Source organism: Patella vulgata, chromosome 3, assembly GCF_932274485.2.
Source record: "Patella vulgata chromosome 3, xgPatVulg1.2, whole genome shotgun sequence".
Lineage (NCBI taxonomy): Eukaryota > Metazoa > Mollusca > Gastropoda > Patellidae > Patella > Patella vulgata.
This window is the reverse complement of record NC_065881.2, coordinates 1,540,499-1,566,757: the sequence shown is the minus strand read 5'-3', so window position 1 is coordinate 1,566,757 and position 26,259 is coordinate 1,540,499. Positions and strand designations below refer to the sequence as shown.

The following is a 26,259-nucleotide window of genomic DNA, read 5'->3' as shown; positions in this document are numbered from 1 at the left end:
ACAACTATAGATCATAAAAGATTTATTGTTTCAATACCTTCATGAAGAGTAGCATATATACTCTTCAAAAGACGTTGGGGATATTGAAATGCAAATACCTATGCAGGTTGTGATATGATGTATAGTCATGGACACATGGCATGCTTTGAGAGTAAGTACAGAGATGAAGAGCTAATCGCCCTAAAATAACCACTGAGTTGCACATACACGTGGGAGGGGTTCATTGTCAAATTTGACACTTCAAGAAAGGGTTGATGAAAACTGCCGCGTGCTGGTTTATTTATCCATGTTTGCTTTCCCATCGGTTCTTGCATAAGATTTACTGTTTAGCGAATCTTTGCTTTAGTGTGTTACGTCAACCGACAACACTGCAAGAATTGGCCGTAGCACTGCAAGAGGAGTGGGTCAGATTGCCCAAAATCGTGATTGGACGGTTGAGTAGGAGCATGCCACGACGAATTGCTGAATGTCTGAGGATTGGTGAAGCAATTACTCATTATTAAGACAAACGTCCATTTTCACTTTTGACGGTGTATCTCTGCGAGTGAAATGGGGCGGTCAGATAAGCCGCTCATATGAACTGTTTATGTTCATGTGTAGGCAATCGGCCTCTTATTAACATACAGTGGTTACCTCTAATAAAAACGGCAGTGTATTTCCGCAGTTTTGTGTTGTTTCTGAATATCCCCTACTTGTTTTGAAGAGTATATATTAAAAGATGAAACCAAAATGCTACGCTTTACTCTAGCTCGAAAAGCAGACGAACTTTTAATATCTGCACGCGATATATCGACCGCGAGGCGTCAAGGAATGTGACACATATGTAAAGTTAACTATTGTGATATAATAAACCGGTGTTATTGGTGACAATTTCAAAACTATAATACAACGGGCGTGTAGAATAAATCGGAACTAATCCATAGGATCAGATGACCGCCAGCTACATTCCACTGCCGTCCTAATCTCCCTGATCTTCCTGAAAACTCTTGCTACATTTGAAGCAGCTTGTGATAACTATATTTAAACTGGTGTCAAAATGACCTAATACAAGGGGGCACAACTCTCAGAACAGAACCCAAGACAGTGAGTAAAAATGGTCGGGGTTATTCCAAAGCCGAAATTAAGAGGAAAAAAGTACCATTATTGTGTTCTGTACAACTATTATGAGGGTCCAGCAAGTAACAGAAATAAAGACCACCAATTGTCTAGAGCTTTTCTAGCGAAAATGGAAGATGAACTAGCAGCGTGTGGCTTTACCGATTCGTATTATTTTGAGAAAATTCTTCCCGGAAGTAATTTATTTGAAGTGTTCACGGCTGGGTTGATTGAACCATCCGAGAAAGTAGTGGTCATTTTAACTGAAGGCTTTAGGGTCAATTACTGGCATAAATACACCGAGCAAACATCGTTTAAGAACTTGATCGATGGCGGTAAAAGTACCACTTTCCTGCCTATTGTTATAGGTGAAGGGAAGGATGATATACCAGAAAAATTTGGACTAATTATCGAACAAATCTTATATTTTGAGAAGGAATGGGAAGTAGATGAAGTTAATTGGGCTCGGTTGAGAAATTTTTTCCTTGAAAACAAATCAGTTTCAGCATTGTATCAAAGATCAGAATCAACTATTCCAGGTAGGTCCTACAAAGAACCGCATCACGCATAAACAAACAAATCCCCAGAAGACAAACTCACAGACTGGGCATACAGCATACGGACATTGGGGGACACCTCACTTTTCCCACATCTACTGTTTAGAGTCTAGGTCCACTAGGCCATGACTAATTAATTAACAAAGGGGGTTTAAAGTATAGTCTGTAACACGTTTGTGACACTGCAACACAATGATTTAAATAATATTAGTGAAAAAGATTACCTGTAAAAAAACATATATGGATTCTTATATTATACCATTTCCAGAATTTTAATAATATACAAATTAACACATATAAAAATCCTAACCACCTTTAGTATAAGCAATGTATCTTAAAGTTAACCAGAGCGTTCGCCATTTTGGAATGACCATTTGTGATTCAGAGGAGCTATATATATCAACTGATAAGCTGTGATTAAATATCAGTAGTTTATTTATTTTTGTCAAATTAATTATTACATCAAAACTACTCACAATGTAAACTTATTAGTGAACTGATTTCACCAATTTGCCCAATCTACTGTGGGAAGTGTTCACCAGTAACAAAAATTTACTCCAGTGATACTAATTAATTAGAACAGACTATAGTCCTATACTATTCACAATGATTATACTGACGCATTGTCAGATTTGTTTAATATATATGGGAGTCAACGTGGCTCAGTGGGTAAGGTACTGGTTCTCTAGCCAGGAGGTCCTGAAATCGATATGTCCGTCTTACACGGTGGGTAAGACGCTTGCTCGCTAGCCTGGAGGTCGGGTGTTCCTATCCCTGCATTGGCCGAGAAAGTTCACCCGGATTTTCCGACTTGGTTTCTCCTTGTCAACGGTGAAATACGGAGGGCCTGGTAAGGACAGCTGTCTATAGGACGAAAAACCGAGGTCCCGTGTATACAATGGCCTAAACGTAAAAGATCCATTGGCAGAAGGAATTCGAGAAACGAGTAGGCCATAGTGCCGCTGCCCGGGCAAAATTTCCCTCATTGTACACTGTATGGCGTATGCCCGTCTTCATTGCCCCAGTAGGACTTTAAACCCTATTTCATTTCATTATCCCGGCAGGTGCAGAACCGTAGGGCATTAAACCCAAAACAGATTGTACCCAATCTTAGCTACACCAAACCACTAATGGGGTCCGCCGTCGACATTCCACGCTAGGTGGCGCGCGTGTATTAGGGGGGATACCTATCAATAGGGGTGTCACAATCGGAACAAAATTTGGGGTCGGGTTGTTTCTGAGGCAAAATTTGTCACTGAAGACGATTATGAGATTATTTTACTTCTGTGACGTCATTTTCGGTTGGGTTTTTTCTGATTTCCAAAATGGCCGCCAGAATTTGACGAAAAATTAATTTCCAGATAGTATGGGTGATTATCACGCAAGGTATGGCTTGTAATATATCATATATAAGGTTTTTTAGTAATTGAACTGAAAAAATAATCTCTAAAACTAGTTTCCCCAAATCCAAGATGGCGGAAATTCAAAATGGCGGCCAAAATTTACCTAAAATGGCTGATTTGTCAGATAAAAGTCATTTCACTCTTTGATATGATTTATAATATGTAATTTAAAGGATTTTCAGTGTCACTAAACTTAAAATTAATCTAAATATAACGGGGTTCCAAAATCCAAGATGGCGGAAATTCAAAATGGCGGCCAGAATTTCCCTAAAATGGTCGATTTTTCGGATAATCGTCATTTTTAAGTTTGATATAGCTACCATCTTATGGAGACATAATGTGTGGTGCATTTACGGTCTTATAAAGCTCTATTCTTACATAAAGAATTCTTGATTCGCACGGAAGTGTTTTAGCCGTGATCATTTTAAGTCATGCTTATGCCAAGATCTGGGTAAGTGTTAATTTAACTAGATATCAGAAAAGTACCACGTTTTCATAAATGTACTCTTTAGATAAATTGTACAATATTTATCAGTTCACTAGTTACGTGTTGACCTTTAATATCACACTTAGATCCTGTACGCTTTGTGTCTTACAGTCAATACATGTCATGAAGAACTCTTTAGACATAATTTCGTTTATAATACTTTACTCGTTTCTATTGAGTTGTTTAGCAGAAGTAACCCATGACAACAATATGTTGAGACGACTACGTAACAGAATAGGACGATTCAATGTTATTAAAATGACACAATGACAATTTTAATTTTATTACCAACCCTTTCACAATATTTGAATGAAATATCTCACACAGGGTGTTAATCTGTTTTCAGTTTCTATTCCAATTCAATAAAACATTTAAAACATTTAATACATGTCTTGGCTTGATTCATTATTTACAATTTAATACGTTAATAGTGTATTTTAAATAATACAGTTCAAGAGATCAAAACATTTCCGAATTTATACATTCAACATTACACGTAGACCTAAATGTATTTTTCAAATACGTGTATAAACATTTATATGAAATATATTATAAACAGATATGCTATGACCAGCGTTGCCATTATCTTTATTATTCGACTGGAAAACTCCTGTCATTCACTCTGTCGTTCGACTGATCCATCATTCACGTTGTCATTTCCGAGTCTGAAATTTGGGGTATAGGGGTAGCTCATACCGGGGAGTAACATAGGCCAGGTGGCGTTAGTCTACCACATCCGGTTTCGGAGTTATGACCCCCGAGCGAAGCCGGGCATTCTTCTAGTATATAAATAAATATATAAATAAATCATCTTCATGGTCATCATCATCGTCATCGTCATCATCACTATTTAACACCAATCATCGTCGCCTGACAATTACCTTATCTATTCAAAGCGCTTGTTTAGTTTTAAATACTTGTGAACTTTACTAAAACTCACTTTGTTGAACGGGTTACTTTCGTTGGTATCGCCATATAGGAACGCTTTTGTATTTATGGATTTAAATGGGAGGGTATTTAATGTTGAGATACGCTGAGACGAATAATTTGGGCAGTGCAGAAAATAATGGTCGCTGTCTTCTTGAGTATGACCACAACTGCATGTCGGGTTATGTGAAATATGCATTAAAAATCTATGGAAGTTTAGAGCACTTTTACAATTACGAAGTCTGGAATGTCTAATCTGAAATTTACGTTCTCCATAGTAACATCTTACTGACATCAATAAATACAAAAATATAAAATGGCTGATTTGTCAGATAAAAGTCATTTCACTCTTTGATATGATTTATAATATGTAATTTAAAGGATTTTCAGTGTCACTAAACTTAAAATTAATCTAAATATAACGGGGTTCCAAAATCCAAGATGGCGGAAATTCAAAATGGCGGCCAGAATTTCCCTAAAATGGTCGATTTTTCGGATAATCGTCATTTTTAAGTTTGATATGGCGAGTGATATGCGATTTAAAGGGTTTTCTGTGTCACTCAACAACCTCAAAAGAAGAGTTTCCAAAATCCAAAATGGCGACCAGAATTTCCTAAAATGAACGATTTTTCAGATAATCGTCATTTTTTCGGTTTTGTATGGCTTGTAATAATGTCCTTTATTAGGTTTTCAAAGTCCACGAACTTGAAAATAACCTCAAAAATGAATTTTGAAAATGAATATTACCTCAAAAATGAATTTTGAAAATGAATATTACATCAAAAATGAATTTTGAAGATGGTAGATAATTGCTTAAAAATACAACAGGACAATCGTGAATTTTCCTATGGGATTGGCTTGTAATAGCAAAGAGTAGTAGTTATTTTGATGGTAACTGGAACTGTTATACTGGATCTCACATAAACAAGATTTAATATTATTCCAGCAAAACAGTGAGGTATATATATCCAGTTGTTAAGAATTTATCTATTGTTTATTCAGAAATGGTTCGAAATAGTGGTTCAGTGAGTAAGACTCGCTAAGAACGAGATCTGGGGTTCGATCCCTATGTTTGCTGAAAAAGTACCTTAGGATTTTCCAGTGTGGTTTCTCCTTGTCAGGATGCAGCACCGGGGGCTTCTCGAGAAACCAGGTTTATATGTACACGTTGACGTGCGCATACAAGAACCCTAGATAGTTGGAATTCGAAATAAGAGTACACCATAGTACCACTGTCTGGGCCAATTTTTCTCATAGCACACTGCTTGACGAATATCAATATTTATTAACTTTTGTTCAGAAGACTTATGTCCGGAAACCGTTTGTGGTATCATCTAGACAGATAAATTCATATTTGTCAGTCATGTATTTCATAAAGTGAAAAGTGTAAAATGAATCATCGAAGTCTCTGTGTCCGCAACTTGTGTGGTATGGTATCCACAGATCATATTCGTCTGTAATGTAATGCACACCAAGTTCTAAGTTAAAAATAATCATCACGAAAATAATTGGAAATGCATTTACGACTAGGTATCCCAAAAGTCATCCCCCACGATTTCCTCTTTTCTTATGTGTTGTTCTAACATGTAGAACTTGTTGTGAAATACGTAACTGACGAAAATGACCTGTGGATACAACATCTAGACTATACCACAAAAGTTACTGGACACGGAGTCTTCGATGCAAAAACGGACCACATTACCATTTCTGAACGAATAGGAGAACTTAAATTCTTAACGACTGGATATACCACAAATGATTCTCACTCCGGTAAAATGGTGCAAAGACAAAGGAGATGAAATTAAAAATGCGTCAGTTGGCCCCGTTGTATTGTTATGGGGGTTTTATGCATAAAAACAATTAAGCTACATTTATTGTGTCTTAAGGTTAAATTCTTTGAAATTCTAATTAGCTGACTGGTAAGTTCTGCACATGGTTTATTTATTGACAGGTAGATTCCTGGGTCAGGTCAAATTAAGTTGCCCTTAAAAAAGTATTACAATTTGCTATTATAAACCAATCCAAGAGAAAGATTGATGATTGTCCCTTTTTTTTCTGAAACAATCATCTTCAATTATCAAATTCAGAGAGAAAGAGAGAGAAATGGGGTTTAACGTCCACTCGGCACAAACTAGGTCATTTCGGGACTAACATATGGTTTAATTTTATTTACATAATTGGCTTGTGCGTAGGGGTCTTTCGCAGTGGGAGGAAACCAGAGGACCCGGAGAAAACCCACGAGGTTGGACAGGCGACCCTACTCCTTGCCACGTACAACCGGGGATTCAAAATCACGCCAGTCGACTCAATGACAGACTTTATGATACAGCACGCGCATGCTAACCATTCAGCCATCCACCCCCCCCCCTATCAAATTCAGTGACTCTGACAACTTAATAGAGGACATATTACAAGCCATATCAAAACAGAAAATTGACGATTATCTTAAAAATTGATCAATTTAGAGAAAATCTGGCCGCCATTCTTTTAATTTCCGCCATCTTGGATTTTGGAAACTCTATTTTAGATTGATTTTAAGTTCAATGACATTGAAAACCCTTTAAATTACGTGTTACAAACCATATCAAAGAGTGAAATGACTTTTATCTGACAAATCGGCCATTTTAGATAAATTTTGGTTGACATTTTGAATTTCCGCCATCTTGGATTTTGAAAACTCTTTTTTTCTTTAGATTAAGGTAGATTCCTGGGTCAGATCAAATTCAGTTGCCCTAAAAAAACTATTACAATTTGCTATTATAAACCAATCCAATAGAAAGATTGGTGATTGTCCCTTTTTTTTCTGAAACAGTCATCTACAATTATCAAATTCAGTGACTCTGAAAACTTAATAGAGGACATATTACAAGCCATATCAAACAGAAAATTGACGATTATCTTAAAAATTGACCAATTTAGAGAAAATCTGGCCGCCATTTTTTAATTTCCGCCATCTTGGATTTTGGAAAATCTATTTTAGATTGATTTTAAGTTCAATGACATTCAAAACCCTTTAAATTACGTATTACAAACCATATCAAAGAGTGAAATGACTTTTATCTGACAAATCGGCCATTTTAGATAAATTTTGGTCGACATTTTGAATTTCCGCCATCTTGGATTTTGAAAACTCTTTTTTTCTTTAGATTAATTTTAAGTTCAGTGACAGTGAAAACCCTTTAGATTACATATTACAAACCAAATCAAACTGTGAAATGACTTTAATCTGACAAATCGGCCATTTTAGGTAAATTTTAGCCGCCATTTTGAATTTCCGCCATCTTGGATTTGGGGAAACTAGTTTTAGAGATTATTTTTCAGTTCAATTACAACAAAAACCTTATATACTATTCAAAAAAAGTAGGGGATATTTGATTTTGGGGGCATAATACTAAAATATGCAAATGACTACGAAAAAAGTCACTATAGAACCTAACAGAAGAAACATTTCCAGTTACATGTGACGCCCAAACGCACCAATAGCTACCGCATGGAATGCAGGTGATGCTTGGGATCATCATGGGGGTCCAACCCAAGATTTGCACGACTCTGACTTTGAATGTTACAGTCATTGTGGCATTGAATTCCAGGGTGGAAACATCAGTTTAATTGTTTTAGTGACCAGAAAACAAATTTTGATATGCGTCGGCTTACCCAAAATGAAAGGTTACGTGCCCTTGGCATGCTACAGATCGGCACAACACAGGCGGTTGTGGCGCGGACGATGAATGTTTCTCAGTCTGTCATAAGCAGGCTATGGTCCAGATACCGTGATACACAATCTGTACAGGACAGACCACGCTCAGGTCGACCAAGGGCGACAACTCAAGCCCAGGGTCGATTTATCCGTACCTTGGCCTTGAGAAATCGTGTCATCACAGCAAATCAGATCAGCGCTCGTCTTCAAACAGACACTGGTGTGAGAGTGAGTGGCCAGACGATTCGGAATCGACTGCATAGGGGTCACCTTCGCGCCCGACGTCCTCGCGTGATCCCTTGTTTGAGAGATCATCACATTCAGGCAAGACGTCGTTGGTGTAGGGATCGTCAACACTGGGATAATCGACGCTGGAGCAATGTGATGTTTTCAGATGAGTCAAGGTTCACTGTTGATTTTTTGGACAGACGTAGGAGGGTGTGGCGTCGTCGAAACGAGCGCTTCCAAGACGTTAACGTCATCAGACATGATCGATTTGGGGGTGGTTCTGTTATGGTGTGTGGAGGCATCACTGTTGCTGGAAGAACGGCTTTACATGTTGTTGCAGGGCGTGTTACAGGCCAGTACTACCGGGACAACATCTTGGCAGTCCATGTTGTGCCGTTCGCACGACGTCATGGCCGCCGTTTCATCTTCCAGGATGACAACGCAAGATGTCACAGGGCCAGGATCGTTACAGGTTACCTCCAACAACAGAACATCACCACATTACCTTGGCCAGCACTGAGTCCCGACCTCTCCCCCATCGAGCATGTCTGGGACATGCTTGGACAGAGGTTACGTCAACGTCAACAACGTCCTGCCAATGTCCAAGAACTTGCTGCTGCGTTGCAACAGGAATGGAACAATCTGGACCAAAATGACCTTAGACGTCTAATTAGGAGTATGCCACGTCGGATCAATGCTTGTTTGGCAAACAGAGGAGGATTTACCCGTTACTGACTTGGTTGTGATGCTGTGGTAACTTTGCTGTTTGACCCCGGGTATCATTTTACCCTTATAATGGTCAGTCTGTGCCTTACTTAGTCTAACTATCATTTGGAATAAATCGATGAATGTGAACTTCATTTCATTTTGTCATTTGTTTCTTCGTCAGTTTCATTAGGTGACTTTAATAACACTTAAAAATCAAATATCCCCTACTTTTTTTGAATAGTATATATGATATATTACAAGCCATACCTTGCATGAAAATCACCCATCCTATCTGGAAATTCATTTTACGTCAACTTTTGGCGGCCATTTTGGAAATCAGACAAACCCCAACCGAAAATGACGTCATAGATAAAAAAAATTCTAAAAATCGTGTTCAGCTAGCAATTTCGCCTCTGGAAATTGCTGGCCTGAAATGATTTGTAAAAAAAATGTCTTATTGTGACACCCCTACTATCAACATGGCAGGCTCATGCTAACATTTTTTCAACGTTAGATATGTTTTCGGGGTATTGGCAAGTAAACTTGGACCCTGCCACAAAGCACAAAACAGCGTTCACATGTCACAGAGGTGTTTTTGAGTTCAATCGGCTGCCCTTTGGCTTGTCGAATTCACCAAGTGCTTTTCAACGTACTTTAACAGAAGTCCTCAGAGATCTGACATGGAAGAGGGCCTTGATATCACCACCAATACTTCGATACCCAAATTTTGAAAAGAAGTTCTTGTTGCATGCAGATGCAAGCTCCAATGCCATAGGATATATATTAGGACAACATGATGAAGATGGCAAGGAAGTTGTAATTGCATATGGTGGACGAGCCCTAAATGACAGAGAAAAGCGATGGCATATCACTGAACAGGAATGTTTAGCGATAATAGAAGGTGTCAAACAATTTCATGTTTATTTAGCCAACACAGAATTCATGATTTACACAGATCATGTAGCCCTTACGTATGTTAAGTCCATGAAATTTAAATCTGGTAGACTCTACAGATGGTCTCTTAAACTAAATGAGTACCAGTTCCAGATCATTCACAAAAAGGGAAAGAACCACACGAATGCGGATGCATTATCACGTAGAACCTATGATGTAGCAGTTCAAGATGTAACTGTCCAAAGTGATGATGAAGACGTCAACAATCAGACAACTGTGAAGAAAGTGCAAGAGATATGTCAGGAAGCCATAACAGAGGATCAACTGCAGCAGACACCAACGAATCATGTGGAAACTCAGTTTAAGAGCATGTCAACAGCTGAAATATTGGTAGCAGCGGAACAAGCTTATCTCCAACAAGCACCTTTAGAAAGCATACAGGAAGTACTGACAATACTGCCAGAAGAGATGCAGAAACTTCAGGCAGAGGATGTTTTATTGCAACCCCTCATCAAATTTCTAAAAGATGACATTCTCCCAGAAGATGAAATAAAGGCCAGAAGGCTTTTACCAACTAACAAATGGCATACTGTATCATCTTCATTCACCACGAGGGAAAGGCACCAAAATAGAAAGAGAGGTCAAACAACTATGCATACCTCAAGATATGAGAAATGATATTCTAAAGAACTACCATGACTTCTTAGGTCACCAAGGCCAAGACAGAACACAAAAAGCCATACAATTAAAATACTTCTGGCCAAAAATGTATTCAGATATAGAAAAATATGTCCGGTCATGCGAAACCTGTCAAACGTCAAAACCGTACTACCATAAAAAGCCAGCCACACTTCGTCCACTACCCATTGGCACCACATTTAGCAGAATCCATATGGATATCTTGGGCCCACTAAAGACAACAAAAGAAGGATATCATTCAATTCTATTGATTGTATGTCCCTATTCAAAATGGGTCGAAGCATTTCCCTTGAAGTCAACAGAGGCCATAGTGATTGCAAGAATACTTTTTGCAGAAATAATATGCCGCTATGGGACCCCAAAGGAAATTCTAACAGACAGAGGGCAGAATTTTATGAGCAAATTGATCAACGAAATATGTAAACTTCTGGGGAGTTAAGAAACTTAATACATCAAGTTACCACCCACAAACGAATGCAGCATGTGAAAGGATGAACTCAACAATACTGACAGCAATCCGATCTTATTGCAGGCCAGATCAATCAGATTGGCCAGATATTCTTCCAGGAGTCCTTATGGCTTACAGAGCTACACCAGCTACAGAATCTACCAATAAGAGTCCCTTCCATATGTTATTCGGTCGCGAGCCCACACTCCCAATTGATGTTGAACTACTACAACCAGACAACCTTAAAAGAGACGCAAAACAATATTTTGAGCAGATGCAAACAAATCTAAAAACTGCGAACGATATTGCAAATAAAAACATCAAAGGGCTCAAGAAAAATATAGTAAACAACACAACAAAAAAGCGGCACCACCAAATTTTAAAAAGGACCAAATGGTTTGGTTATACTGTACTAAGGTACAGGTAGGATTTTGTAGGAAACTAAAACGTAAATGGGTAGGACCATATTACATCTGTCATGACTTTGAAAACCACACCTATAAATTAAGAAGGAACGCTGATCACCAGCTCGTCAAGTCACCCATTCATGCAGACAGATTAAGGCCTTACATTGATCCTGCAAAGCGCCCTACCAATCTGCCTGAGATCCCAGAAGACCAGCAAACGGACCTGAATCCAGAGGAGATCAATCAAAATCTGTCACAAACTGCTGATGCACAACCGCACCCCAACGCAAATAATGATAACCGTAACAGTCAGCTAACTGCACAAACTAACAACAATACTAATAATGACGAAACACAAAATGTACAAATTCAACAAACAAAATTTGAAGACAAACATTGACAAGATACTGCAGTCAAGAAAATACAGAGGGCAATTTTGGTATAAAACACGACTTAGGGAAGTAAAAGGACCCCAATGGATAGTTCAGGATCTTTTGCCTCAAGGTCTTGTACGAAATTTTCATGCCACTAAAACCCAAAAAGGACTGGTAAAGAAAAAGGCAAAGAAAACGAGAAATAAATAATCTCTTTCCCATTTCCCCCACCCCCCTCAAACTTCAAGCTACCCCTGATGATGTGGGGCCAAGAATTCGTCATCTGCAAGCTAAATTGTGAATCGTAAAAGGCGATTAAAATTTGCAATAAGGACAGAGATCTGAGTTTTTTTGTTATTTTTATTTTAACACATATCATATATTGGCTTACATAGAGGTATATAGAGTCAAATGGCCTAGCTAACCAAATGATTCAACATACAGAAATGCGTATATATCATTGGTGACGATCAGTGTTATATAAGTACTATAACAAAATTATTTTTTGTAAAACAACATTGATCTCATTCCTTCAAACAAACTGCCTATGGGCAAGTCCTTTCACTTTTAAAAATACACAAGAGTAGGAATCTAACTAGCAAAACCAAAAGAGTGTTCAGAAGATACATTAGATGAGAGCATGAATCCAAAATTATGAGAGGGCTATATTTGTCTGATAGTGAGGCTATTGTGATAATATACATCACACCTATTTTACTGGTGTTCAATGATGAATATGCATATTTTTCTTTGATTGTATATGTATTCACAATCTGAGTGATCATACTTTACTATATTTTAATACCATGTATATATATAATCATAAGGTGTCATTCTAATTTACAAGGCAGATGTTAATAGTGCATAGCAAGTGACTAATGATCGAATAGCAGCAGAAATTGGAAGAATAATCCTTGTTTGACATGCTAAACAAGATCAGGGTAGGGCTGAACCGAATAGAGATAGTAATTATATGCATGAATGAAGCATGGTACATTTTTTTTAAAGGCAGATGGCTCATTTTTGGGAACCTGAAATATATGAAGTTCAATTTGAATGTTAATCGTGTATGCCTGCTTAATGCATTCTACACTACATGTATTTTGTTTAAATTATTATTTTGCCATTTGTGAATCAGCCTTTACTAACTACTGCCACATTGTGTCGTAGGATATGTTTCTGTTGTGTTCATTATAAAATGACACCCAACATCATAGGGTACTTATTATAAAATGTTAATTATGTCTTAAATATTGGATATTAGGATCCTATAGTCATGGCAACATAGTATCAACATGGATTGAAAGTGATCAGTATTGAATTCTGATTCGTCTTTGGGAATTCGAATATTATGCAAAATATTGAGTTACAGACTTAGCTCCTTTAATATAGGCCTACCAGAATAATGTCGGGAGAAAAGTTTAAGAACAACGTCTGAGTGTCGGGTCGAAACTTAAATAGGGGGCGTCCATATATGACCAGGTAGTATTTAATACAGCCATTCACCCAATACAGGGCTAGACTTACACCACAACTTGGCTCCCAAGATGGATTATCTATAGTAAGTTATCAATGGTCAGCTATGATAGAGATTAGAGACAATAGTAGTAATGAGATAATCCATCTATAAACATTAGTCAACTTAGTAAATGAATGAATGGATGTCACTTAAATACTACCCATTAACAACTATAAAATATTCTTAAGTTTAAATATATATAATTACTATGTATTGTTTATTGTTACCAAGTAACCTCTAGTATATTAGAGGAAAAATTGTAGATCATAAGTAGAACCACACAGGCAGGCAAGGGACAGACTGAAGGGCAGGTCTCTGATAAGTTATTTCTTAGATGCTGTTCCTTATTAAGTTACTTAGCCTGTGGGTCAGTATTATATATATATATGTTATTATTGTTAAATATTGTTACAGAATATAAGATTATACGAAGAGAAGTGAGTTATTGAATTATTGTATGTTCAATCATACACCCCCAATAGATTGAACATACAACCCATCGTCGAAGGTTGGACCATAAGCAGGTCCCCTAAACCCCGGATGATAGAATCATAGATGAAAATACAATTCTTGAGGTTAAATGCCCCTTCAAAGGTAGAAATGATCAGATCAAACCTGGAACTTCATTCCCATTTTTATGTTATAATTCTATGAATGAAATTGTGTTAAATTGCAACAGCAAATATTATGATCAGGTTCAGGGCCAGTTATTAATAACAAAACGAAAACTGTGTTATTTTATGGTTTATACACATTGTGATACTTTTATCCAAAAAATTCACATTGATAATAATTATTGTGATTTTTCAATGTTACCCAAGTTGCAACTATTTTTTACAAAACACTATAGGCCATTTGTTGCATCTCAAATTTAGATATGCTGATGGTTCACTGCTCTGGAAAAAATTGAAACGAAATACAAGCTTAAAGTCATGTATTAAAACTTAAAATTGAATAATGTAATTGTATACTGTGAAATTAAACTCAACTCTTTACTTTGGTCAGATAATAGAAAACAAATTCTAATGACAATTACGATAAACAAAAGCCTTCTATTTTACTCCTCGCTTATTAATGGTAAAACATGTGAGTTATAAGGTTTTCCAGGATATTGACAATATTCAGATTTTGTTAGTTTATGGTAGCATTTGAAATTTGACTTTCAACTGCAAAGAGACATAATTGGTTGTTAATCCATTTGCCTCTGAAATTTAATCTATACATTAAAAGATACATAATACAAAAACTAAATTATATAGGATGTTATAATAGCAGTGTATGCCAGTGTTTTCGTATGCCAGTGTTTTTGTTCAAATCACGTAATGAAGATAAAACTGCTTGAATGTGATTTTTCAATGAGGACTCTTTTAAGACCTATCACGACAGCAAGTTTAAACACCTCACATATTTAAGTAATTTAAAATAATGATAGGTTATAACTTGTGTATAAAAATACATGTACATTTTTCAATGCAGCTTATTAACTGATTTAGTACACTTAAGATAAATTCCCAAGAAACTATGTATCGTGTTGTTATTTCCAATCAAAGGATGGAATTTCGGTTGACCAGTGTATGGAAAATATTGGATTCCGAAAAAAAAGCCTTGATGGACGCACACAAGACAAAAATGTGAACATATCGTTTAATGTTACGAGCGCTTATATGTTAATCTAATGGCTAATGGTTATGAGTAGACTGATAGAATTAAACATCCAGTAGACTTTGCGATTAAACAGCAGAAAAAAAAATGTTGGCAGAGGGTAATCCATGAATTTGAATTTACTATGGTTTCAATATTAACGACAAATACAAGCTAAAAATGGATGCTCACTCAATCAAGTCACATGATAACAAGGATGATAAAAATAGATTCTCACAAGATTGTGAAGTTTTCTTCAAATTAAAATGTTCAGAGGGAGATCTGAAGCAAACATTTAATAGATAAATTAGTTTGAATATGTTTTTAGTCCAAATACATCATCGAATCACACAGTTTTTACGGGGAAGGCATCGTCAACTTCTAATATTCATTCGGCATTGAATTGAAACATGCATTATGTAATAACTAAATCTACCTATTACAAGTCTTTTTTTTTTGGCTTAAAATGTTATAAATAATTATTTAGACATTTATCGACCTGACAAGCCTATAATGAACTCTGTAAATCGCCGGATGGCAGAGATTTAAACCGCTTGAAATGCATTTGCAATTTAATGATTTAATTTAAAAATGGACTCTCTATTAACAAGTCATGTTGCTACTGTAATAAACAATATTTGCCACATGTTGTCAAAACAGTGATAACTTGGCTCAGAATAAAGTAATCTGAATGAAATTTTCAATAATTAATTTTGAATTATCTATTTTTGAACTATTATAGCAATAATGGTCAGCATTTGATCTGATTCTTACATAATGTGTTTTTAACCTATATAGGCCTATTGAAATCAACAAATTTGATGTATGAAATGTCTGTTAATGTTATATAATAATATATACAACACAAGATTGTTTTAGTTTTTGTTTCATGCAAATTTATCCAAGATGATGTGAAGACAATTTCAGCCGGATAAAAGACCTTCCAGCCGATAGCGTGATAAAATATTCCATGTAGGACCTCCGGAGACCCACGACACGCATAAACAAACCCCTAGAAGACAAACTCATAGACAAGACACACAACATATGGACATTGAAAGAACTAATAGCAAAATTACTACCAAATAAAACGAACTGTTCTTGGGGCTGGTTGTAAGCACCCACTGCGATGCATAATGAGACAATGTACGAAAAACAGTTATTCTGTTGTAATTCATAATCGGTTTAGGCGTGACGAGATATCAAAAGATGAAATCCGCCAATCGAAACATTTCGAAGAGAGTCGTCCCAAAGAACAACGAGAAAAACAAGAAGATGAAAAGTGCTTAGAGACAAGGAACTGATCCAAAATTCAAGGACATTAGATAGTAATCGATGGGGTTCAAAGCTCTCTCTGTCCGGTTTAAATTACGCAGCCCACTTTTGTACTGTGGGAAGTCGAAACCATGTCGGCATGTGTCTGTGCTGGGGTTAGTCCTTTCAGTTGCAGGTACTTGGAGATTTTAATGGGTAGGTTCACAACATGGTCTGGTACGAAGACAATAATAACACTACAGTTCTTATGCAACATATGCTAATACTAAGTGATGGGTATTTTACAATTTTAAAGCCGAATTTGTCCGTTTTGTTGATATTAAATAAATGTTTTATTATTATTTTTATTGATGTCTAAGACAAGAACAAAAAAATGGTATCTTCTTTTACTAGTTTGTTGGGGTTTTGTTGGAGGGAGTCGAGTTCACGTTATCATTGTTATAGCTACTTTATCAACTGGTTTTTATATAAATAGACATTCATCACATGTAGGGCTGGGTCAGCCCCCATTGGCAGATCAATCGTTTGCTGTATATTCTGACCCCCAACCTGACATGCCCTTGTAAATAAGAAGCGTGACGTGAGTAAGGCTACTTAAGTCAGAATAATCTATCGTCATTTCTCAGCTTCCAATCAGACCAAAGTCTTACAAACTGAAGCTCCAGTACTTGAATAATGCCCAAGGATCTCGTTGCTTATTACCACCTGTACGCCTAGAAGCGTTTTCCTTGCCAGGCCCCCCGACTGGGTAATATCCCTTAGTTGTGTTCCATTGTATTGTAGACAGTCGCTTTTTATCTATATTTCAGTGGAGGAAACCCACGACGCTAATACCCTCGATGTAGATGGAGAACCTGCAACGAGACAAGATGGACCCGACATTAACAACCCTGGAGTCAGTGGAACTGCAAAATCTGGAAGTATTTCTCCATTTCTTGATGGGTTAATACCCGATGATTCTGACACAAATCTAGAATTTCTAAAATAAACGGGTTAACAGTTAATTTTAAAAAAGTCAGAACCAAAATATCAATGTTAGATCATCTCTCGGCATGGATGCAATCGCTTTAAATAGAGGCACAACATGCCTAGGTGAAGCTGACTGGTTTATATCGTCTGTAGAGTTAGTCATCTTTGTAAATATACAGAAGGGAAATGACCATTTTGGGGCTGATATTATCTGAAGAGATCCATCAATCACAATATTACAGTTTGTACAAAATCAAACGTTTATATTTCGTTTTCTTGATTAAATTAATGGTTAATAATCAAAGTTAGTATATTTTAGCTTTTATTAACCCGTGGAAAATTTTATATTTTCTGATGGGCTTTTTAAAATAAATTGTTTTCTAGTATATATATCCATATCATAGGCAATAATTAATCTGAAATGACAGTAGTTTTATTCTATAACTACCTGCAAACACAAGCAAATATCATTGAATACGGCCATTGAATACAGCCATTGAATAACCTATAGTTGTATTCAATGGCTTGAAAACGTACTACTTTTGTCCAGAATGACGTCTCTTACAGAACTACGTCAAACTGTAATGACGTCACAACTAGGCAACCACAAATTTTGTAAAAAAGAAAGAAAAAAGGGCGGAACCTATGATGAATTTTAACGTTAGTAGTAATGATTTTTTTTATGATAATCTAGATAGTACAGTGTATTTTGAGATTTGCATGTAGTTATAGAATAAAACCAGAACTCAATGACCATTGAATACCGCTCGGGTTATTCAATGGTTCACTCGAGTGTATCCCTGTCGCATTCCACTCGCTATCGCTCGTGGAATACTTGCGCAGGGATACACTCTCTTGAACCATTGAATAACCCGAGCGGTATTCAATGGTCATTGAGTTCTTTCTATATATTTTAGTACAGTTTTTATTAACTAATTGTCTGCTAATCCATTCTTTATTCTTGTGTTCGTTATCTGTTAATTCTAGCACGAATGTGATTTGTCCCTGTAGTATTATCGGACTTCATTCCTTGTTGTGTTTGTTTTCTTCGTGATCGTAATATATAACACTACAGGTTAAATGGTTCCTACAACGTTATTGTTAAGCTGGAATGGCTTCGAAGGTTCCTCATTCTCAATAAATAATAGCTGCTTAACACAATCTTTTATAACCCCCTAATTTCTGCACGTCTTAGATTAGCCTTGGCGTTAATTTCCATCCCAAATAAGGAATAAACCTCTCCATTTCTCAAGAGCAGGGGGTGGGGGGACATTACCTTATTTGGTCAATAAACATACAGAATTTGATGGCTATTTTGACAATGGTTAGGATTTTTCCAAAATTTCACTGTTTTTTTTATATATAAATCTATCATTCACGTTCATTAAGTATGTGTGATTTGATTGAAGCAACTATTTTTCAAAGACCCAATGTTTATTGTCTTAATGACCAAACTGCTACATCCCTTTGTATCACTATACTCTATTTAAGTTAGCTCCCATCTAATTAGGTTTCGAACTCATCAAAAGCTCAAAACACATATAAGACCACTGCCTTAGTAATCAATGTCGGTGGGTCATAAAGATTAATAAAATATGAATTGATTTATGAATTCGGCATACATGTGCAAAATTTCATCGATTTATAAATAGATTTATTTTTTGTATTTGAAAGAAAACATGCAAGCTGTCGACAAGCTTACACATATATTAGGCCACGGAAAATATTGCGTTTAAATGAATGATTTTGATTTGAAAGATAGTGTTATGCAAGCTGTCTACAACGGTGTATAATGTTAATATTTAATTACTAATTATATTTTCATCCTAAAAATGCATTTAAGTACGATAGTCTTGATTGTCAAGTACCCTTCCTACGATAATAAACAAAGTCTTGATTATCCAGTTTAACGTTTAACGAAGATACGAGAGAGAGAGAAATGGGGTTTAACGTCCAATCGACACAACTGGGTCATTTCGGGACTAACATATGGTTCAATTTTATTTCAATAATTCGCTTGCGCATAGGGGTCTTTAGCAGTGGGAGGAAACCGGAGGACCCGGGGAAAACCCACGAGGTTGGACAGGTGACCCTACTCCATGTCACATAAAACCGGGGATTCGAAACCACGCCAGTCGACTCAATGACAGACTTTATGATACAGCGCGCGCACGCTAACCATTCAGCCATCCAACCCCCCCTCCCCAACGAAGATACGATATATCCGTTTAAATCTCGGCCATCAGATGATCTGGAGAGTTGATTATAGGCTTGTCATGTGAATAAATGTCTGAAGTTTACACCCATCTATTAAACAAGCCTTGTGGTATTTTTAAATCCCCTAAAACAAGGAGTGGGAAAAAGATAATTTCTGGAAATAAATCTTTTTTGGATATCAAGACGTCAAAAAAAAAACCTGTCTTAATGTGTCTAACATATAGTACTAGAACACTTATTATGGATATAATCACGTGGTTTATTATACTGCAACTTTTCAACAACATTTCAAGCAAATACCTAATGTGCAAATGAGACATATCATGGGTGAAATATATATATGTACAATCAACAATATCGTTAATAAACGAACTGTATAGACAGGTGACAAAGATTACTTTACAGTTTTTATAAGAATATAGGTTTTTAGTTATTGTAATGATATAAAAACGTAAGGTTAACTCTTAGTCACATTTAAATCATTATAATCATATCATAATGAGTTTGGTAATACAATTTTAAACAATAGTTACAGTATTTGATATATTTTTATATTTTAAACGCCCAACAATTTAAATTAATTTTTTGATTACATTTATAGTCTGATTAAATTTAATAAACATAAGTTAACAATTATAAGAAAATACATTATTGTTTGTATTGGTGACCGTAACGTAAATGATCCGGTCGCAGGCTCTGGGAAGATAAACGCCTTGGTCACGATTAAGGGTCGGGGTATGTCGGCGTATTTGGATGACCTCATGAATTTTCCTCGTTTTTTTTGTCATGCTGGTTTATTCTGTACGTTTTTACCTTCGACCAATTAATTTTGTGGTGACGGTTGGTTAGGAGATGGGTGGCGATAGCCGAGTCACTGTTCGAGGGTGTAGGTTTGTGTTGGTCCACCCGTTTGTTTAGAGGGACGTAAAAGATCCCTTGGCAGTTGGAATTCGATATAAGAGTAGGCGATAGTACCGCTGCCCGGCGAAAATTTCCCTCATAGCACACTGTATGGCGAATGCCCGTCTTCATTAGCCCAGTATAGGAGCAGAACAGTAGGACGTTAAACCCCATTTCATTTCATTTCTATCTTGTACAACGATCTTCAAGGTGTTATCAACAACCTTATTCGTATTTAACATCCATCCACAAATGATAAATATATTAGTGAGCGCCAGGGAAAACGCATCACTTAGTTTTTCGTATAACAAAATGATCCCGTAAACATATCTTATTTATTTTTCTTCTTATTGTGAACAATATTCAAATGGGAACACGTCAATAACAACACATTTGTACACTTATGGATGTTTAATCTGTAATTAACGGTACAAAGTCAGAGGGGTCAAAACCAAAAGTACGACACAGATGTCAGTAGCGCGTGTGTCCTCCACGGGCTCTTACGCACGCTGTGCAGCGACCTCGCATGGGATTTACCAATGTTTGAAAGAAGGCCTGGGGCAAATTGTTCCATTCTTGGACAAGAGCAGCTTCTAAAGCAGCAATGGTGTGCATCTGTGGTCTCAGCCAGGTAGGCCATACTAAAACGGGCGGTATGCTGACGTGCATTATCCTGTTGGAAGTGCTGAAGTTGTGGGTGCGCTCGAAACATCGGAACAACAATTGGTTGCAAGACATCATCACGGTAGGTTACAGCATTAACGCGACCCCTGCAAATGTGTAGGGCGGTCCGGTGATGAAATGTGAAGCCTCCCCACACCATTACACTTCCCCCACCACATCGATTGTTTGGAAGACGCAGCAGTCTGCAAGACGTCCCCCAAGACGTCTCCACACACGTTGACGGCCATCAGCGTGATAAAGATGAAAGCGACTCTCATCACTGAAGAGCACACTTTGACAGTCTACTTTTCTCCATGTCTGGTGTCCTTGAGCCCATATCAAACCCCGCTGACGGTGATGATCCCTGAGGATAGCTCCAACATAAGGTCGTCGTGCACGGAGTCCTACTTCTCTTAGACGACGTCTTACGGTGTTGGCACTTACTGGTCCTTGTCTTCCGACGACTGCTGCACCTGTTCGAGTCGCTGGGCGGAATCTGTCACGCAGATGAGTGACCCGGATGTAGCGGTCTTGAGCCTGGGTTGTAACGCGTTGTGGACCAGGACGTTGACGGTCACGTGTTGATCCAGTAACTCGAACACGTTCCACCAACCTTACAATAGTGAACTGATGACAATTGAAGTGTCTGGCAATAGCACGTGTAGACATGCCAGCCCTGGACATTCCCATGGCTTCATTCCGTTGATTTTCAGTAAGTCTCGTGAATGCTGCACGTGAATATTGGGTTTTTCATGTGTATCTCGTGCAATTTTTGTTTGTGCACACGGGCCGATATTTTTTGCGTTTGGGAACATTGTATTGCATAATATTATACATACAAAACCACCTAGTAATAAAATATTTGGCAAAAAAAGTGATGCGTTTTCCATGGCGCTCAGTATATATTAGTTTAACAGACAATCATATAAAATTATCTAATAATATTGACCTGATATCTTACTAATTATCTTACATGTGTGCCCCTAAAATATCAGATCAATGGGTGATAAATGTGAACTTTTAGCTGAAGAGCATAGTGACACCCGTCTTCTTTCAGAAACATGACTATCATTATCTACAAGCGGTCCAGTATCTAGTGAGTTTAAAACATGCGGCTATGAACTTGAACATACACCTAGACCTAGCAGAGGCGGAGATGTATGTATCCTTTTCAAATCTTCCCTAAAATGTGAAGAGAAATAGTCCAACGTTTTGAAAGTATTGAAGTGCTACTGAAAACAAATGCTATCGCCCTACGTTTCGTAGTCATCTATCGTCCTAATTCAAGTCTAACCATGATCTAACAGACTTTTTTGCTGACTTTTCTGAATATTTTACAAGTCATAGTTTACAATGACCAGTACAAAACGGAAATGAAGAATGTCGCATCTTTAATTTAGTCCACTATTACAATAAAAAAAACCTGTTAGATTGCCGTTCAGGTCAGAAACAAATCTTCAATGTAATAAATGATCTTCTAAATCGAGACGGTTGTACGTGACAAGGATTAGGGTTGCCTGTCCAACCTCGTGGGTTTTCTCCGGGTCCTCCGGTTTCCTCCCACTGCTAAAGACCCCTACGCGCAAGCGAATTATTGAAATAAAATCAAACCATATGTTAGTCCCGAAATGACCTAGTTTGTGTCGAGTGGACGTTAAACCCCATTTCTCTCTCTCTCTAAATCGAGAACGATACAACAATATCTTACCTGACCACACCTCTACAACAGAATTACCAGATACTTTTGTCAATTACTTTAATGATAAAATCCTAAAGATCAGAAATCACATTACCTCCAAGATTACAATTTCGTCCGACAACATTCCATCCTACAGAGATACATCAGACGCTCCACTTTCAGAATTCCAGCCTGTCTCCGATGACCAACTCAAAAATACTATCCTGTCTATGTAACCTAAATCATGTGAACTCGATCCCCTACCATCTTGGATGCTAAAACACAACGTCTCCGCAATGATAATTTCCCGAAAAACCTTGACAAATCAGTCATCAGACCGCTCTTGAAAAAAAACATCTTTAGATCCGGATACCTTAAAAAAAACTACAGACCCGTAAGCAATTTAAGTTTTATCTCCAAAATCATTGAAAAATGTGTCTTAACTCAACTTAACCAACATATGAAAGGTAACAAGCTCGAGAACCATCTTCAGTCAGTATATAAGCAATACCACAGCACCGTGTTGAACCAACTACATCACTTCCGGTTTTAATAAAAATTAATTTCTCGCTTACAAAAACTTTGTTGCTTGTGTTACAGAGGGGATTATTTATCAAAGTATATTTAAGATTTATGGAAACCTTTTTGAAAATCGTTCTTCCTCCCCTTTAATAGAATGTTGCGTTAATTGAAATGTACGGAAACTGTATATTATACTTGTAAAGATTAAATTAATATATTAAATAATTTTAAATTAAAATTCTACCTGACTTTGTTTATAGTTCTTTATAATAAAGGAACATTTCATGAAAACATAACGATTACAAAGTTAGGATATTTAATGAAATGTTTATTTAATTAATAATAAACTACAGTGATTAATTTTTAAAAATGGTTTAATTAATCAATGTATCACTGCCTGCAAGCAATACAAAATTTAATGTTACAAGAAATAGAACAGGTTTTGAAATTCGAATGTGGTGTTATTTGAAAACTAAGAGTACCGGTATGAATTTGTATGCTGATTGAGTACCCTACTTGGCAAATATATTTTTTGCAGAAATAGATTTGTTTGAAAAGATTCCATTTACACTGTTCTTCAAGGTGGCTGAAGAACATTTCTTCCTGACTAGGATCCACCGTGCCTTATTACTCAAGTGGCTTGAGGATACAAGATAGTTCGATAGAAACCTAGTTTTTACCACATCTGATTTGGGGATATAGAATGCTATTGTATTAAACAAATGACTAGAGAATAGAATACTATTGTATTAAACAAATGACTTGAGAATATAAGTGAGTTTTATAGAAAAATATAGTATTAATCACCCAATCTACTATAGACAATTATAGAATTACACAGCTGACTTGATAATACAAGTTAGTTCTATAGATCACTATAGTTTTTACCATCATTTCTATAGCAGCACTAATGAATTTATAGTCAGTTTTGTCTGTTTCTGGTAATTTCAATGGGTAGGTTCACAAGATGGTCGGTTACGAAGACAATAATAACACTACAGTTGCAGTTGTTATGTTTAGGATTCATTCAATGATTGTACTTGTTGGTGACAAAGTTTGTATCAACCCTTTGATCAGGCTTAGAACTTTTCAAAACATGGTAGTAAAACATGGTGGTTATTTACATGTGTTGCAACTGATGGGATTTCTGGATTTTTTCGCGATAATATTCAGGATGTCTATGTAAACGCAACATTCTATCAGATAACTAATGCTGTAAATGCGAAGTCCATACAATATAAATACAAAGAACAGACGACCCACAGTACAACTAACTGTCAACGCGTAATATCAATATAAACGAATACCGTCTTTCGCGCATTGTACATTGTAATTCGGCTATGAATACTACAATTGCATTACGGTAATATGTACAGCTGATCTTTCGCTTTACGTCTTTCTTGTAATTTAATGTTTTTGTTTTTATTGTTAAATAAAATTATCACAAGCCCGGACTATCTAGCTCAGTGGAAATGAAATGGGGTTTAACGTCCTATTTTTCTGCTCCGACCGGAGTAATGACGACGGACAATACCAGTGAATGCTTACGGCTAACTCCCGGATACATTTACTTGAGTTGATATGTAGATATATATGTGTGTGTTGTTTATTTCTTGCAGAGGTTGGGTGGCAAATCAAAACCGATAAGACAAACCTGCGGACAGGGCAGACATTGCAAGAATCAAACAACAAATATCAAATCAATTGAATGGATCTGGGGGCTAGCCATAAGCACCCACTATGTTGTACAGTCCCGGGTCTGTAATGATACAGGCTTTACTTAAAAAGGAGCTAAATCGCTAATATTTTGGACCTAGAAATTGGCACAAATGGGTCGCAACACATATAATAATGTAATATGAATGTATATAAACTGTTTTACATTCAATCGTGTCCGTTTTACTGTGAATTGTCATCAGTTATGTTCGGTGAAACACGCCAGAAGTCTCAACCGCAAGGCAGTTTCTAGCGTCTTGTTATTCCAGTCAACACCGATATTATTTACGCATGCTTTCCAAATAAGAATATATCACCGTTTGACATGACTTGTGGAATATGTCTAGCCCCATTCTTTGAGAACCTTGTTACAAATGGCGCTGAAATGCATCATGGTACACGATTCGTGTACCAATGGTAAAATGTTTATTTTGTCTTAAATATTGGATATCAGAAGCCCATCTTTTCCAGGTAAGATCACAACACCAACGCTGATTTAAATTGCAAAAAAATTCGTGTTTTCAATGTCGAAGATTTTGGATGATATTGAGTTAAGGACTTAGCTACTTTAAATAAATTATTTACAAGGCAGACGTAATAGAAATAATGTGACCTATCTTAACAGTGGTCGTATCTTGAAGAATGGAAGTATAAAAACTTACATCCCTTCAATATGGGTTGCCAGTAGATCTAATCTATATGTGTCAAGGTGGTTGCATATTAACCAGGTATGTTAAAACAGCATTGTTAAATAGTGTGGTTGCCAGCCAACTTTTAAAAGCACGGCTTTCCAGTTAAAAATAAAACCCCAGAATATTTAACTTTAAATGAATCGGTACGAGTAAGAAGTTCGCTCGCTAACCTGGAGGTGTTCATTGGGATTTTATGGCGTGGTTTTCACTTGTCAGTGGTGTAGAGACATTCCTAGTCAGGTGACCCCGTGTATCCTAGTCAAGTCACCCTGTGTATCCTAGTCAGGTTACTATACAGTAAGTTGAATACTGAATGAAATGTCTCCACGGATTCTTATGTTTATTAAAAGCTGTTGGGAAATAACCCAAGTTATATATATCAAAATATCTCGCGCAAGAAGGGAAACAACCGCCCCAAATTCACCTTTAATCAAGTGCTTCAACTTCCTTAAAAAAGCCTCGTTGCACGTACAGGTTTTTAGTAGAGGCGGTGTTGCAAGAAGGAGACTTTAGTAGAGAGAGGGAACCGATGGGATCACACAC

At 36.8% G+C, this 26,259-nt stretch overlaps 1 protein-coding gene across 4 annotated transcripts in view; it reads left to right on the top strand.

Annotated features, from left to right (window-relative positions):
- LOC126814709 (uncharacterized) overlaps positions 1 to 26,259 on the top strand; it is a 52,238-nt gene continuing 25,979 nt past the window's right edge. For 2 of the 4 annotated variants that reach the window (XM_050540066.2, XM_050540067.2), the window contains exon 1: positions 55 to 1,634. In XM_050540066.2, the coding sequence (XP_050396023.1) occupies positions 1,094 to 1,634 (541 nt within the window). In that variant the 5' untranslated portion in view covers positions 55 to 1,093. Of the gene's footprint in view, positions 1,635 to 17,168; positions 17,633 to 26,259 lie in introns of those variants that run through there. The other 2 variants (XR_007677712.2, XM_050540065.2) reach the window with 2 other exon arrangements.